This window comes from Austrofundulus limnaeus, unplaced genomic scaffold (assembly GCF_001266775.1).
Source record: "Austrofundulus limnaeus strain Quisiro unplaced genomic scaffold, Austrofundulus_limnaeus-1.0 Scaffold63, whole genome shotgun sequence".
NCBI classification, from domain to species: Eukaryota; Metazoa; Chordata; class Actinopteri; order Cyprinodontiformes; family Rivulidae; genus Austrofundulus; species Austrofundulus limnaeus.
The window spans coordinates 1,182,515-1,199,298 of NW_013952465.1; the positions used below are offsets into that span (position 1 = coordinate 1,182,515).

A 16,784-nucleotide genomic window follows, 5' to 3' on the forward strand; every position below is an offset into this window, starting at 1 on the left:
GTGTGAGGCTGCTAGCGAGCTATATCCACCCTGAAGGTTAATCTTGGACAATATCTGTCGATTGGCTCTTTTAAATGAAACTAGAGCACGTTGCATGACCTGACTTGTTCACAGCTTTGTTAAAAAACATTAACAGCCTAATTATTGGTTGAAACTGACAAAATAAAAAAAGTAAAACAATGAAATGACAGTATGACGACTTAAAGGAGGACAGACAATCCTCCAGTGGTTTAGTCTCCTCTGACGGATTGGTTAAAATCTCTGGGTTTCAGTGGCAGAGAGCCCAGCCCAAAGCTCAGAGGTACACATTACATTCCTCTGAGGGGTCTCTCCCATGGCACAATTTATGGCCAACTTGGTCATTAGAGCCAASACACAGATGTCCCAGTGGCTTGGAAAATGAGCATCCATGCACAAACGCTCTCCTCTGGCACAAACTACTTGCTGCTCGATATCGGTGTGTGTGTTTGTCGGCATGGAAACAACTATGTTGAGTGTGGTATGATGAGTGGGTCTGTGGGTTTTAGTGGCTGCGGGCCAAAACTCCTGACTGATGTGTTTATTACACATCAACAGAGCCMAGGAAGAAGTCAGTGGTGGAGCGGTGAGGGATTATCTAAAATGAGTAAACCAATATTCCACCAACCTGCATGCGCCAGAACGGATTTCTGATGAACTTCATGTATTGAAGAAGCGCTCTCGCCTCTTTTCTCTCTGCAGCATATTGCTCATTTCAGCCACACACCGTGGTGCTGATTTCATGGCTATTGAGTTTCAGATAAAATTGAAAAATCTTCAGGACTAAGAGTTGGGGTTAGGGGAACAGTGTACAGCAGATTTCATAGATGATGGAGGGAACCAAAGTGGATTTTCTGCACCGTGCTCTTGCACTCTGGGGGTAACTGAAAAAGCCTCCACACCTTTGGCAACTACTGAGTCCAGATGGYAGGAATCTGGAGCGCTGGGCAAAAGGAGGGAAGCAATGGGGAACAGAGGATGAAAAAGGAAGAAAGAAAGTAAGAGGAGGGAGGCAGCATGAACAAAATAAGAGGCAAACTGAGCCCCGCTAAGAAAAACAAATCTGCCTCTGTCTCTCCCAGGAAGGACTGATTTATGACACACACAGGTGATTGTCCACTTCCCTTCCCAAAGGCGAGCGTGGACAAGAGAGGCTTTACAAGGAGACAGATGAAGGATGGGGGAAAAAGGAAACACGAACAAAATAAAGACAGAGAGGAGACAGAAAAATAAAGTGATGAAAAGGTAAGACGGCAGAGCGGCAGGAGATGGGGGAAAAACAGAATCAAAGAGGAGAGCAACCTGAGTGGCAAAGGATCAAAGTGACAAATACTCATCCTGTGACCCTGCAGCGCCTGGCTCTAATGGGAGGTCTGGGAGATTGAAACCTTGGCCAAAGTTCCTGCGGGTCACTCAGTGTGGCCAAACTCATTTGGCCCTGTCATAACAACCAACTAGAAGATGGACTTTTTGAGTTTGAGGCAAAAAAAAAGCAGTTGTATCCTTTAGTTGTCGTTAAAGCCACGTCTTATTAAATACATTGTTGTTGGCACTGTTTCTAAATATTTGAATATGTTTCAGAGATACTATAGATTTGGAAACAGTCTCATCAATGTGATCTTATACTCCTCCCTGCTTCAACTATAGAGGTAAATTTAAAGTCGAGGAGAGCAATGATGTAAATCTTTGAACTTTTAAATGTAAAGCAACATCCCTTTATAGCCTACTATTTTATGTTTTAAAGACATTTTATTATGCTTCAATTATTTATAGTTCTTACACTTTAATTTCTTTTTTTAAATCATTGCGTAGCTCTAAAGATGTGTTCTTAAAGGTCACCGTGAGATTTATCAATGAGAACCTAAACGTTGTGCGATAGTCACGAGAATTAGCCAGAATAAGAGCAAAGATACAGACAGATGACTCAAAAACACACAGACATGTACTGTGTGCTCTTAAACTGTGACACACATGAAGAAGACTGGACACATATTTTAAATAGTGATGGTTTTACACACATAATAAMTTATACAGATGTGCCTTAAAGACTAAATAAAACATGACGTTTTTTTTTTGTAAAACAGAGTTAGGCAAATTCTTCTGGATAGGCCTTTTGTAGGCTCACCTTTTATAAATMTATCCTGAAGTGTTGTAATGAAACTCAAAGTACAAGTATGTCATACAAATGGCAACTTTCTTCCATGTTGTGGGTAAGAACTGACAAAAAATATCTTTCCCCTCCATTTTCCATCAACTGTGAAACTCAGAAGCTCAGTTTGAGAAAAGACCATTTCCTGGTTAAAATCTGTTAMAAATGCACATTTGTTGAAGTGGGCCTAGCTCATATGCTTATCAGGAAAACACTGAGGTTAATATGGAAAGGTCATTAAAACTGAACAAATTGAACCAATAAATTTGCATCGTTCTACAGACACAATGTATTTGTTTGAACATTTCCTTTAGGATCATAGATGAGATTTTTCATAAATATGTGCAATATAGATCTGCTTTTTGAGCTTGCTGAATTTGCACAATTCCATTGGTGTTTTCATAGAAGCCTCAGTGTTTTACTGGTTGACCTGTGAAGAGTTTACTCGCAACTGCAAAACAGTCTATTCTGGTTTTAAGGTAAATGGAAACAYTTTAATCAGAAATAGGTCAACCTATGACATATTTTGTTAACACACAGAAAAACAAGTGTATTCACACAATCTCACACACACTAGGTAAATATATATTTATTAGGGGCACAACAATACATGTATCTGTATGGAACAGTTCAATACAGCGCTTTAGGTTCAATACACACTACAGATTTTTGAGTTATTTTATCAACTTGTCTTCAGAAGATGTGTTATGTTGAAGGCTCAGTGGATCTGTGTTCGACTACTCCACCTAGGCTGCATTGTCGAGCCCAGATCCACTGAGAAACTTGCTGTATCACCAACATTTATTAAAAACTGCACTTTTGAGGGTAAACAAAAGTTCAAAATTAATTTCAATAAATTACAAGTTAAGAAGGGCAAGGAAAAATCTATTTTTTGTACTGAAAATATATCAAACCGTGACACTAAACTATCAAACCGAATTGTGAATTTTCTATATTGTTGCACCTCTAATATTCATCCTCTTTTTTAAGGCAGCAGGTGTTTATAACTTATTTCAGAATGAATTAAAGAGCAGTAACAATAAGTTTCAGAGTAATATAAAGCTTCCTGAAATGAAAGAGTTGACTTGGACAGGACTTAAACAGTTTAAAAGTCATAAAACAAGACTGCTTACCTGTAACCTGGAACGTGCATTTGCCCGCTCCGGCCTCATTGATGACGTTACACGTGTACTCTCCCCAGCCTTCTCGATTCAGATTGCGGATGGTGTACTCCGTCTCATCCTTCTGGGGGTCAAATGCTCCAGCGTGGAGGAGGCGGTTTGAGAGCAGCCACTCRAACCTCAACACACGGGAGGGGTGGGCTCGCAGCACCCTGCAGGTCATCACTACAGGCCTTCCCAGGCCTTGACGGACCTCCATATGTACCGGCTCCACTGTTGGAGGATCTGAGTAGGAAATGGAGAGACTCAGATGAGCTTGTTTGCTACACTTTTTAATTCCCCTTCAAATGTCAAACATTTACGAGCATGGGAAAAAGCAAAATATGTAAATAAAACTGAATGGTAATAAATAAAGGGAAACAAAAAGGTAAAAGAAAAAAGAAACATGAGGTTGATTTTTTAAGTGAAGTCCTCTAGGACAAACACATTGTTTTAAATTATTTCCAGGGGAAAGCTTCAAAGAATAAAAATAAAGTATCTAAACAAAAATCAACAACTCTTGTTCCTCTTTAGAATAACCAAAACACTTTAAAAGACAGTCAAATCCTGAAATGTGTGAAAGAGCAGAAACAAATAGCACAGTGTAAATAAACTTTCAATCATTTGCACTGGAAATCGATACATTATAGAAACAGATGAAGAATGAGAAACAATTGCGGGAAGATGGGCAACGTCTGTGGGAAAATCAATTTGCAGAAAAACCGAGAACAATGTTCTGAATGAAAATCAGTCCCGCTCCGCAGAACATTGGTAACAGGATGATGAAGTGCACCGCCAGATTTCAAAATGGAAAATTAATAACTTGTTTTGAATGTGTGACAACCCTCCCCTTTTTCCTGCACTGACAACCTGGTGGAGAATTTATTCAACAACTTTAATGACCTTGATGACAAACAAGCTCTGTCTGTAAAAAGTTGAATTTGCCTGCTGTTCGTATTTTGGCACAAACTTCAGTGTTTGCCAAAGCATCTGCATGATTATATGTTTAGGTTTAAATGTGTGTACAAGCTGTTAAGATATAAATAATTTCATTCAAGCACCTTGGCTATTGATGTGCTTGAGCAGATGCTTGACAAAAGCCAAGACAGCTTGAAAAACAAAAAATGTAGAGGAGATGTGAGAATGACACGGAGCCCCTTGATTGCTTAAGATTTACATAATTTCCGACAGAGTAAAAAAGAGGTGCGAGCTGCAGTCGGAGATGAGGCTGCTGCGCTGAATTTTTTTTTCTTGTCTACTGGAAAAATGTAATCTGTTACAGATCACTGATTACCTGATTGAAACTGCTATCTGCAACATAATCTTCTACATTATTCACATTCAGTAATATAATCTATTTATTGAGCATTCCAAACCTGATAGAATGTGCAATTATTTAAGCAATGCATTAYGATTTACAGCCTATAATTTGATATCATTATTAATGTTATCAACCCAAATCAGGAATACTTTAAAAAAGGATCCAACAGTCTCTTTCGAGGGTTAAAATGTTGAAGATGTTTGCTGAATTTTAACATTGGATAACTTTTTTTCCCCTGTTCTTTTTGCACATAAATAAGTTAGCCTCCCCCCGGGCAGTAGAGAAGGACAGAATCACAAGGCCAGAGAGCTGCACAGGGATACACTAGCTGTTAACATTAGACTGAATGCAGAATAATGCATTGACATCCAGAACAACATCCTTGTCCTCGATGCTAATTATCTTTCAACTCACAACATCCTCCAGTTCCCTCAGAAGCCACTATGATTAATGACACACCATTAAATCTGATGTGAAAAACAATAAATCATAGCAGCGGGGGTCACAGGAAAAAGTAAACACAACTCTTCCAAGAGGCTTAGGATTTAGAAGAAAAAAAAAGCCCAGAGAAGTCTGCCTCTTTCACTCGATGTTGCTCGAAAAAGGTGGAGAGTGGAGTGGTTTTCATCTCGGCTGAGTGAAACAGCAATCAGTCCTTCAAGCAACCTGGGCTTTTACCATAACCCAAAGGCTTATCTTTGACTCAGGAGGGAAAGTCGGAAAMTCTACCTATCACATTAAAATGGGAGGGTTTTTGGATGACTGTGAATAACAGCTGGCTCCACGGCCTCTGTGAATGGCACTAGATGAAATTGCAGTAAGTGTAGCTCCATTCACAAAGACAAGGGTGGGNGGTGGATGGAATCTCTTATATAACCAAAACATCCTTTAAACAAGGGCACATGCCTCATCTCCCCCTTGTGCAAACAGCTGCCCGGCGAACATGAACAGAAAGGAGCAGAGAGGTCCTGTGTGATATTCCCTGAGCAGTGCTCGCCCTCGGTTAGCACAGCAGCAGCTAGCGTAAGCTCAGAGCCACTGGAAGTCAGACTGTGGGAAGGGGGAAGGCTTGAATACTGCCTGAAATCTAATCTATCATCAGCCACTAGTGGATAGTGCGATGCTAATGTGTAGAGAAACAACATTTAGTGCACACGGACTGTTCCCCTCACGGTTCAAACAGACCGACATGAGGACTGAATAAAGACGTGTGCGTACTTTGGGGAAATATGCTTGAATTTTTCCATGTGTATAAGAATCTGAGGGGAATTTGCATGAACCTGTGTTTTTGGAACACAGCTTGACAAGTTTAAAATTAACTTCAGCCTTGTTGAAAATGAGTTTCATTTTTGCTGCATGTATTTTCGCTGCACATGTGGTGAAAACTCCTGTGGGCAAACTTACAAAAGCTTATTTTACTCTACGGTTAATGCATATGAGTTGCCTGCAAGTACTCGCTATTCCAGGATAAATTTCAAATACTCATTATAATGGTTTGTCTTTCCCCTCTTTTTTTAGCTTTCAAGGACTGGTGATGAAACAATCCCCCCCCCCCTTCATTTAAAACACAAACTTTTAGCACCAATATGTACTTTCAAGAGTATAAAAGCATCTAGTTTAATTTGCTAAGTGCAAATAATACCATATATTTTTAATATAAATTTCCCATTATGAGGTTTTACACATATAGTAAAATGAGAAGCTTCTTATTTTCTTGATTGTGCATCTAATTTGGTCTGAGTTCAATATGTGAAGTAGCTAAGTGGGAAATTCAGGTTGCACTGACAAAAAAAAATTATAAATATCAGATTAACATTTCTTTTTATTTTATTTTTTCCTATTTTCAATTCCCTGTGTTRTTTTTCATCATCCTTATTGTCAAACTAATCTAATCTTGTAAGGTTTGATTGAACTACCAGGAGGAGTAGAGAGTACTTCTTTTGAATTTTCTGGGTGGCTTTTATTCTAATTTTAATGTTGGAAAGACACAGTCACAGTGACTCTTCATCACTAAATTTCTGTGACATGACCAAAAGGATGATCCCCAATTTTAGCAGCCCTTTGTATTTCACACAAATTGCTTCAAGTCCCATGTCGATGTGTGCTCTCGCAATGCATCACAACATTGAACTATGCATGAATTATGGTTTGGATATCTCCAATCATGTGTTTGGGTTTTAAGCCGATTGCAATCTGGCCTCTGTCTTATGGCTGCTGTTGTGACATCCAGACATGTCTGCAGGATCAAAACACTTTAAAGGGGACATATGCTTTTAAATCCTTATTTAAATCATTCAGTTGTAGTCTATATACAATGGAACAGCAAWGCTTTGGTCTAAACTCCTGGTTATTGTAGCTCCATAGGCCCCTCTTTCACCCCTGTACTGAGGTGTGCCTGAGAGCAACTCATTTTGGAGCAGTCTCTTTAAATACAAATGAAGTACGTCACACACACTTCAAATTTAGATTCCGTTCAAGATTATTGCATTTAACCACTATTAGCATTACTGGTTAGCTTAATTTGGGATTAGCATCAACAATCTGTATGTGATTATTGAAAGAAATTTCATCTCAATAAGTCTAAAAATGGCAGAATTGTTGCCTTTTAATGTTACCTGTGTTGGACACTTTGAATTCTGATTAGTGTTTAGGATTTGGTGGAGAAAAAAATTGGCTAGCTCTACGCTATTCTTCAGTTTTGTATGTCTAAAAATGGCTGAATATTAAATTGTGACTTGCATTCACATGTTTTTAAGATCCTTCTTCGTACCGATCACACAARTTTCAGTTCAATATTTGTCAGTTGAAGCCATTTGGAACTATCAGTGGCAACCATCTTGAAGTTTCAAATATAGAGTTCTTTTCTTTATTTGTATRTACCCCTCCCCTAAAAAATAACACCTTGACCACCCCTGTGCCACTCCTTGTAAAAAAATCTAACTCCACCTCTGGATAAACCCCGCCTGTCGGACAGTGACTACTGGAGATTGGCACCAGTTTCTTTGTAGCATGGAAAGAAAAAGGCAGGTAAAAGAAAATAAATTGGTCATTTAATGATAATRCCCTTCAGACCACAAATTAAACTTTAAGTTTTGTTTGTTCTTTTCTGGCATTTGTGCATGATTTACAGACTTTTGTTGAGTGTCTTACATAATGACTAGAAATAAAGATCAATAAAGCATCTCTGTCTAATCCAGTGCAAAACATACCTTTTGAACTATCAAATTTTGTGCTGCTGTAAACAGATCATAATCAATAATGTTTGAATTTGCATATAAGCATTAGCAAAACATGGCCTGGTTACTCTGACAATGAGATAAACAGACATGCAGTAAAATCTTTAATCATTAACATTGATGCAAAACTGTCATTAGCAATTCACCGGTGCTTTAATCATTAACACTAACATAACAACACTTTACACTTACAATACTAGGAAGCCGTTGTATTTTTTTTTACTATTATTATTATTTATCACTTGAAGTACTTTGTGACATACCAGAGCATCATTCAGGTAAAAAGGCACACTTTCACATGTAACATTTTTCTGTATGTGGGAGTACAAGAGAAAAACAAAGASCTTTTGCATAAATAAAAGCTACTTGTGGGAGATTAACCTTTATAGAATAACATGGTGCAACACCACGTCTTGATGGAGTAAAAAATATCTGTCATTAGGAAGTCAAACAGATCTATAYAGAATATAAAATGATAACCCTGATTCATGTGTTTTATAACGAGTCTGTGTTGAATAATGCAGAGGAATGCTGCTCTGCATCAACACATTTTCCTTCCCTCGTGCTGCAATCGAATCCTGCACCATCTGCGTTATCATATTGTTATTAAAATACAGCTATAATTTATGACCCAAAATCTACAGTTATCAGTAATCAATGTAGATGCTTTGGTGTGAGAAGACTGCTGGTAATCCACTAATAGTTTTAACTCACTCACTGAATTAGTTATGAATTATTCTGTCTTACCCGTGTGCCGGCTTCTGCCCACAAGCTACAAACAGAAATTACTGACCTTTTCTGCTGTGTTTTTGGTGCGGCTGATCAATTCAATATTGTTCMAGGAAAAGAAAGAAAAAAAGAAAGAAAAATCATGAATATTATCTCCTACATGATGTGTGTGTGTGTGAGAGAGAGGGTTGCTGTAACGCAAAAGATTAATTTAGCTGAGATTGGATTGGCRGTAAGCTCTGATTTAACAGTGGGCCTCAGGGGCCAGCATCGCAAGTCCTCTAGATGGGGAAAGAAGAAAATTAATTAAACACAATAATCATGTAATTTTTTTTAATAGTCAGTGGGATAGATCTGTATCCTGGTGAGTGTGTTTGGTCAGAAAGCAAAGCAGGTGTTCTGGGTACGGTTTCTCAGTAGCATCAGGCAGGTGTCATGAAGGAAGTGAAGGGGAACAGAAAGAGCAGCCTTGTTAAAAAGATTTCTATGGATCTGGGCCGAAGTAGAACTTGATAACTGTCACTCTGACAGATGTCAGTATCTAGGACAGAAGACCACTCTATACTTCTTTCCTTCTCTCTATCTGTGTGTTCACTCCCCCTCTCAAAGCCTCTGGACCGTGCCAAGTCAGTTTGACTAAGAACATTAGGGTGTCACAGCCTGGGATTTGGCTTTTGCAATTCTATTAGAACGACGCCTCTTAAGGCAGACGCCTTCCATTCCCTCTACCTCTCCTGCTGGTGTTGCCTCTGCCAGCCAACAGATGCAGGTTTTTACATATCAAAGCTGTTGACTTGCCAGAGTCRTTCCTTCACGCCTCTAATGCTCTTTGCTTCAGAGGACTGTACCTCGGTCCCTTGATCAAGTTACTAAACGCGGCTTTGCACATGGCTCACCACCAAAGGCAGGCGTCTCATGCTGGGTCCTGGAAATGCAGCTGAGAAAAGCATCTCAGAGGGATTGGCTTGTGCTTACACACCATAAGACAGGCCAAGAGAGAGGAGGGAGGGTGGGGGGCATTTCTACAGGCCTTTGGAGCAAACAACAAAAGAAGGGCAAGCTTTTGTGTCTAATGAAACAAATTCTCAAGCTGAGGGAGATGAACTAAGGTGGCGGTATTTGGCAAACATGGAGAACAGCATGTGCTGATGTGTACACAAGGTGGACAAATTTACTCAATATACTCCAAGTGTGTCAAATCAATCCAAGAACTCAAGTGCTTCGAAAATGTGAGCTTTGATGCCAGCTGATATTAAGAAACAAGAGTCTGGCAAACAAAGCTGGGGATCTTTAACAAGAACTCGGCAGAATGATTCTCATTTATCATAACCAAAGCCCAAATAAGTCTCTTCATTTTGTGTTCTGCTTTGAAGATGGAGAGAAGTTGAAAGTGTTGTATGACATCAAGACTTGTATTGCAAGAAAGATGCTTTATTAAAATACTACTACAAAATGAGAAATAATTGCATTCTCAGAATGAATTGGATTGAAAGGAAGAGATGGGATTATTTGGTGGGATTGGATGTGCTTCTCAGTGTGTCTTGTACAGCGGGTTTGTCAACTTATGATGCAACTATAGGCCAATACAGAAATCTCGAGCAGAAACAGAATGAATTGAATGAATGAATATTTTTCAGTTGAAGCTTTGAGCTCTGGTTTATCCTCGTCTTGGTTCTTGAGCATGTCTTTTCCATCTGTCACTAACAAAGCCATTCGCTGCTAGACTTCTCTGTCCGCAGTTGGTGGAAAGCAACTATATGGACATTATTTCCCAAGCCTAAAGGTCAGAAGAGACAAACCTTGCCTGAATGCATCTTTAATTCTAACTACCACATTGAGACTGGGTTATTTTTGACTTATTTATCAGTCGTGAACAGCACTGGTCTTTAAAATTCTGGAATTTTTTAAATATGTGTAGCTTTTCCTTTTAGTGCCTCATTTAATTGTGGGCAAACTGCCCCAATGTAGAGATGCTGTGTAGCTGGCAGCACAGTTTACACAGGCGTAATAATGACATGCCATCTCTGTGCACATCTTTGGCGATGTCTTTGTAAATTACATGAATTTGCAAAATCTCAACTTTCATTGATTTATTTTATTTATTCGTTCATTAAAATAAACAAAAGAAAATCTATTTACAATAAAAAAAACTAAACAACTCAAATGAAATGAAAGGAAGCAAAAACAAGAAAAAAATCTTATATTGGATGCTTTTCCCCCAAAATTAAGTCCTTCTTGAACAATTATTGTCAACACGTAATATAAATCACATTTCTTCAACAAACTAGCTTTTATCATTCTCTTAAATATATAAATACTTTTTCCAGCAGTTTTAACATCACTCAAGATTATTCCACATTTATATTCCTTGAAATGAATTACTTTTTACCTTCAAGCTCGTTCAAAGTTGCGATTTTACAAAAATCTCAATTCATTTAAAGTTATAGCAACTTTTTCTCTTGACACAGTTTGATTGGATGTTTAAAGATAATATATTTTTATGATTCTTATACATGTAACCTGTAAGATACAATCAACAAAATCATAACATTTCAATAATTTCAATTGATAAAATAATGTATTTATTGGGTGACCATAGTCATGATTCTYACAGCTCTTTTTGTAAAAATAAAAATAGGATTTGTAATTGTTGTACATACTTTTCCCTAAACTTCAATACAATAAATTAAGAGTGGAATGATCACTGCATTATACAACTTTCTTTTGTAAAGCTGCTCATTTATTTAGTTTTTTGAGCAATTTGTCTAACATTTCTCAATTCTACAACCTAGTTAAGTTGAAAAATTTCCAAAATCTAATGCTGATGAAGATGGAACTGTCAAAGTTAAGGTAACCAGCAAATAAAAATGATACATTCTCTAAATATAAAGTGAACCCAAGTCCAGTTAAAACACAGATCTGGGAGCAATAGGTCACAAATGCACTTTTTACTTGAATGTGAATAACATTTAAATCTGTTAACTAATAAGTGAAAAGGTTTATTGTAAGTGGGTTGTTTAATTGATAGATTGTGCGCCTCGTATTGTTATTYTAATGACAATGACACTGATACACAGAAGATGCACCTTGTAATTTGGCAGAAAACGTAAACATAAAAGCTGTGCAATTAACTGTGTTGATTAAAACATGTTTTTTTATGTTTTATTYCTCCTACAGCTGTGACTGTGCTGACTTAAAGCAAAAGGAGCTTTAGCCATAAAGCTGAAAGATGATAGTCGGAATACACTGCATGTCCTCATCACTGTCCAAATGGAAGCAGGTCATCATGACCCTGCTGCATATTGCAGTGAGCAGGGCTCTGCGGAGAGAGAGCAGGAGGTTKATGCAGCAGCATATGTTTTTAACATTTTGTAGGGAAAAAAAAGATAATTTGAACATATTAAAAATATGGAGCATGAGCAGCATGAAAATTATGTGTAAATAAAACAGCAGCCGTTGCTACATCTATTTGGATTTCTGCTAAAAAGTAAATATTTAACTTCTTAAATTTACTTTTTAACTTGCTAATTTGCTCATTCTATAACACCCTCACATGCATTTAGCACAAGTTCCACTGAGAGCTGCTAATTACTGAGGCAATATTAAAGTGTAAATTCTTTGTTTACTCTTTGGTGCCAGCATTAGTGCATGGAAAAGCCCCTAACCTTTGATATTGGCTGTCACCACTGTATAATCATTATCAKTTCATCCCCTTCTCTCAAAAAACTTCAACTGTCTTCTTCAAAGCACATCAAAACCTCATTAATTCCCTCAACACTGCAACGAGGGTAACAGCAAAGCTGAAACGTGAATGTCATAGCAAAAAGTATGTTACAGTTCTGGAAAAAATAAAAATTTAAAAAGACAGGAGAATTATGTGCTTATCCATGTCAGCAAAACACAAAATGGGGCTGCTCTTGTTCCTCYTCAATCAAAATATTTGTAGTGGTGGTGTCAAGTTCATCTTTAATCAAAACATCAGTTAGGCTTTATCCGTAAGTCTTTTTAACGTTTCACACTTTAGAAGTTGTTGAACCTGTTTCTGCTGTTGTACGTTCGACACGTCTAATGACGAGGTCAAAACCCAACAATGAGAGCACATTAACTGTCATTTATGTTGAAGCATTTTAAAACACATGCTGCTGCACAGGCTCCTTTTAARGGAGGGAATACATGTGCAAGTTTGAAATGAAAGAATGTATGGATTAACTGCTGCAAGTAGGCCAAGAGGAAAACAATACGAGCTATGAAACTCAGTTTTTCCAGTTCCTATAATCACTTGCCAGAGAATGGTAAGCACCCTACATGGATCGCTTTCATTTCCTTCCCTAACCGTCTTCCGCTCTGTCTTCATAGGAGAGAAAAATATCCCCAGCGCTGCGAGATAGTGACACCGCTTTGAATCCCTGGTGTTCATTCGAATTTTTCTTTTCAAATGTCCACAAATGAACACAAAATGAATACCAGTGGGAATAAATTAGCTGCTCGCTAATTGGCCTTTAAGCCATCTTTGAATGTCGGCGATTAAAAGGAGGGGAAGGAATTTTTCAATGAGTGGCTGAGGTGGTGCGGGGGTGGGATGGAGACCTGAGGTCATAGAATGGCCTCTTTTGTTCTTCTTTGACATGAAAATACACACAAAGATGAGATGAACACATTCATTAACAGAAACATAGAGATTGTATTGTGTGGACATGAACATCTGGAGCTTTGTGTTTTTGTTAATCTTAGTTCTGCTCTCTTTACACCTAGCARGTAAAGTTCTTTTAGTGTCAGAGTTTTGGGTTTTCTCATAGTCCTGAGTGAGAGCACCAGAGGAGAAAAGTCATTTCACAGCCTTCAGAAGGAAATTGGATGGGTGTAGATGGAAAGACACGTGTGAAAGTTCAATTTTGGTCCCWGCAGATTAGAACCCATAAAGATTAATTGCACTGCACACAAAGAGAACAGATTAAAGCAACAAACGGGACACCTTATGCTGAAGCACACTATAAGACTGGAACAGGTTGTATGACAAAATGCATTTACACCCACATTTAGATTCCTACAGAATACTCCCAGGGTTTTATACTCACATTGCACCATCAGCTCCACCACTGCCTCCCGAGGCTTCACGTTGAACCCATTATACTGGCTGGTCTGGCAGCGGTACGAGCCAGTCATCTCCCTGGACACGTTAACAATCCGCAGGACGCCRTCGTAGCTCTCCATCTGCATGCTGCCATCTGGCATGGGCGCCTCCTTATCTGCTCGCGACCAAAGAATGATGGGCTTGGGCTTCCCTGAAACAAGGCACTCCAGCTCCACGGTGTCGCCCTCACGGGCCACCAGGGGGGACTTGCCCCGAGGGACTGTCAGGCTGGGAGGAACTAAGAAAGAGAAAAACAAAGGAGGGACTGATATGGGGTTCTAGAAAGTCAGCAGGCGGGATAAATGGAAATGTTCGAGTCGATGGAGAAAGTTGGCGGAAAAAAAATATATATGGAAGGGAAAGTGAGTCTCAGCAACAAACACAGCAAATATGGATAATTGTGTAGAAATTAGCAGCAGTAATAGCGAATAGCTGAAACCAGACRGACTCAGTATGTGCAAAATGGAAAACCATCATGAACAGCAGCAGTGAGTTTAATGTTCTCAAGCAATGGCAAACACTGAAGATGGTAAAAGTAATAACCAACTGAGCATGGATTAAAAATACATTTAAAATGTCCAGAGACCAAAAGAAAAAAGACTAAATCTGATCTAAAAGCTCAAGTTAAAGCACATAAACAAGATTTCAATATTGAAGACATTTGCATTTAACTAAGATGCAATAAGTTAAATGAAAAAGATCCATTTATACAGGGAATTTAAAGTAACCAGCCTCAGCAGTGACATTTCCACAATACAAGGCATTCACCAAGCCATTCCTGCATGAGCTAACCTACAACACAAAGCACTATGACAATATAGACCATATAAACTGTGTCTACATGCCATTTCAAGCCAGAAACCTTTATTTGTTGCAGAACAATTGAAGATTTTTCTTGTACAAAAGCAAATTCAAATTGCATTTTTTTGCTCAGTGGCAATGAATTGTTGCACCTTCTACAGCCACTTCAGTGATGAATGTAAAATCATATTAGCAAAGGAATAGCTCTGAGTGTTGTGAAATAATCTTAGTCCCTTTACTGATTTAAATGGAGAAGTTGGGTAAATTAATCTGAAGCTACAGCCAGGAGACTACTAATTTAGTTTGCTGCCAAGTGGAACTAGCCCCATGGAGATGATTGTAGTGCAACACATTTAAACAATAAACAAAACATGATTTGGTTATGTGTCTTCACTATATACTGTAAAATTGTCATGTAGAATATTTGTCTAATTAGATTACAATGCCAGGTCAAATTGCCCTTTTCACTAATACAGCTTTCAAGCTCTGACAAAGGCTGGCGCCGTTGTATGACAGGCTGATTTAAGCATTAGCTACTGAAAGCTTCCACTCATTAAGTTATAGCAGACATTATTCTGCTGCCTTTTGACTAAGACAAAAGAAAAAAGCATATTTCAATTCTATTAAATTGTTAACTCATTATTTTTGATTGGAATTTATGCTGGATTTTTCTGTCTCGCTTCTTTTTTTCCTTTAACAATTTTAAAGCAAACTTAAGCCTCACTTTATTTACACTTACYCCATTAGGCAACATTAACAAAGATAATTTTATCTTGATATCTTAACAGTAATGTTGTTCCACAAGCCCCTTTCAAAAAGGACAATCAACCCTGCTGTACTCTCCATGACCTATTAGACCTATTAGAACAGGGGTGGGCAATTCAAATAATGGAAGGGGCCACATTTTTTTACTGACACTACCACCAGATGGCCACATAGCATTGCTCACATTCTCAAATGTAATAAAAGTGCAATTTCAAAAATGTTTGTGTATATCACAGATGGGCAATACATGGCTCATGGGCCACATCCTGCCCGTGGGTGACTTCTGTCCAGCTCGTCAATGAGCATTTTTTTAAAAGCTGCTTTGAGCTCAGTTTTAAGTAATAAATAAATAAATAAATAAATAAATAAATAAATAACTGGTGGGCTGGAAGGAAGTCACCTGCAGGCCACCAGTTGCCCAACCCTATATTAGAACATGAGCAAATCACATTTACACAACTATTTTCTGTTGAAAGGCTTTCACAATGCTGCTACACTCAGAGTTCAATAAACAGGTTTTCTCTGCTATTTTCCATGTTCCTGTCTAATCACCATGCCCTATACACTACTTGCTCTAATGTTTTGTACTGAATCAGTTACATGCTAGAAAATCCCACTACCAATGATGTTACCACCAATAAAAAACAAAAAAACAAAACATGTTTATACTACATTGTTTCCATGATCTTGCAGTTCAGGCATGAGACCATTGTGGTCATTCCTGCTTTAAATTCTTCACGACCAATTCACCATGTGAGCCTGACATCATGGATACATCAGGACAACAAGCTACTACAACTTCCCTACAGAAGTCTTGCACATCCTCAGAAACCCTGTTGACTTGCTGGTATCTACCAGACATACAGTATTAGAGAGTTCAAGAATCTTTATTATCCCCAAGGGGCAATTTGTTGAAGCCTATTGATGTTGGTTGTTGAAGCCAAGAAAAAATAGACTAAAAACAGTTTCTACCCACGAGCTGTTGTTGCCCTGAACATCACAAACACTGCAAACTCATCCAAACCATGATCACTCAGCATTTTTTTCTGCTCAGTTCTGTTTGGTGCAATATAAATACCAATGACCTGCAGTGAGGTTCATGGTGAGGCACTTAGTTGATCAGAATCAGATTTACAAGTATATTAACTCTACAGAACAACTTATTCACTATATGACTGACAGAATTTAACGAGTTATGTTTCATATCTCATATCAGTGTCCTTTACACAAACTGTAGCTCACTTGATGCACATTTCATTAAAACAAATGTTATAATGTCCTATATTTACTTATAAAGTCTGTGCTCCGCTCACAAAATCCCATCAGAGTCGAGATATTGTCACAATTTGAAAAAAGACAGGGGGAAAAGTTTATCTCGGGACATCCATGCAGCTACTCTTAGGCTACGTTCACACTGCAGGTCTTAATGCTCAGTTCCGATTTTTTGAAAAAATCCGATCTGTTTGTGTGAACT

General features: G+C 38.2%; 1 protein-coding gene across 5 annotated transcripts in view; it reads right to left on the reverse strand.

Annotated features, from left to right (window-relative positions):
* The window catches only part of LOC106518581 (MAM domain-containing glycosylphosphatidylinositol anchor protein 2), a 284,155-nt gene that overhangs the window by 73,317 nt on the left and 194,054 nt on the right, over positions 1–16,784 (reverse strand). For 3 of the 5 annotated variants that reach the window (XM_014009931.1, XM_014009930.1, XM_014009927.1), the window contains exons 9-10: positions 13,689–14,009; positions 3,301–3,573 (exon numbers count right to left, since the gene is read on the reverse strand). In XM_014009931.1, the coding sequence (XP_013865385.1) occupies positions 3,301–3,573; positions 13,689–14,009 (594 nt within the window). The remainder of the gene's footprint in view (positions 1–3,300; positions 3,574–13,688; positions 14,010–16,784) is intronic. The other 2 variants (XM_014009933.1, XM_014009932.1) reach the window with 1 other exon arrangement.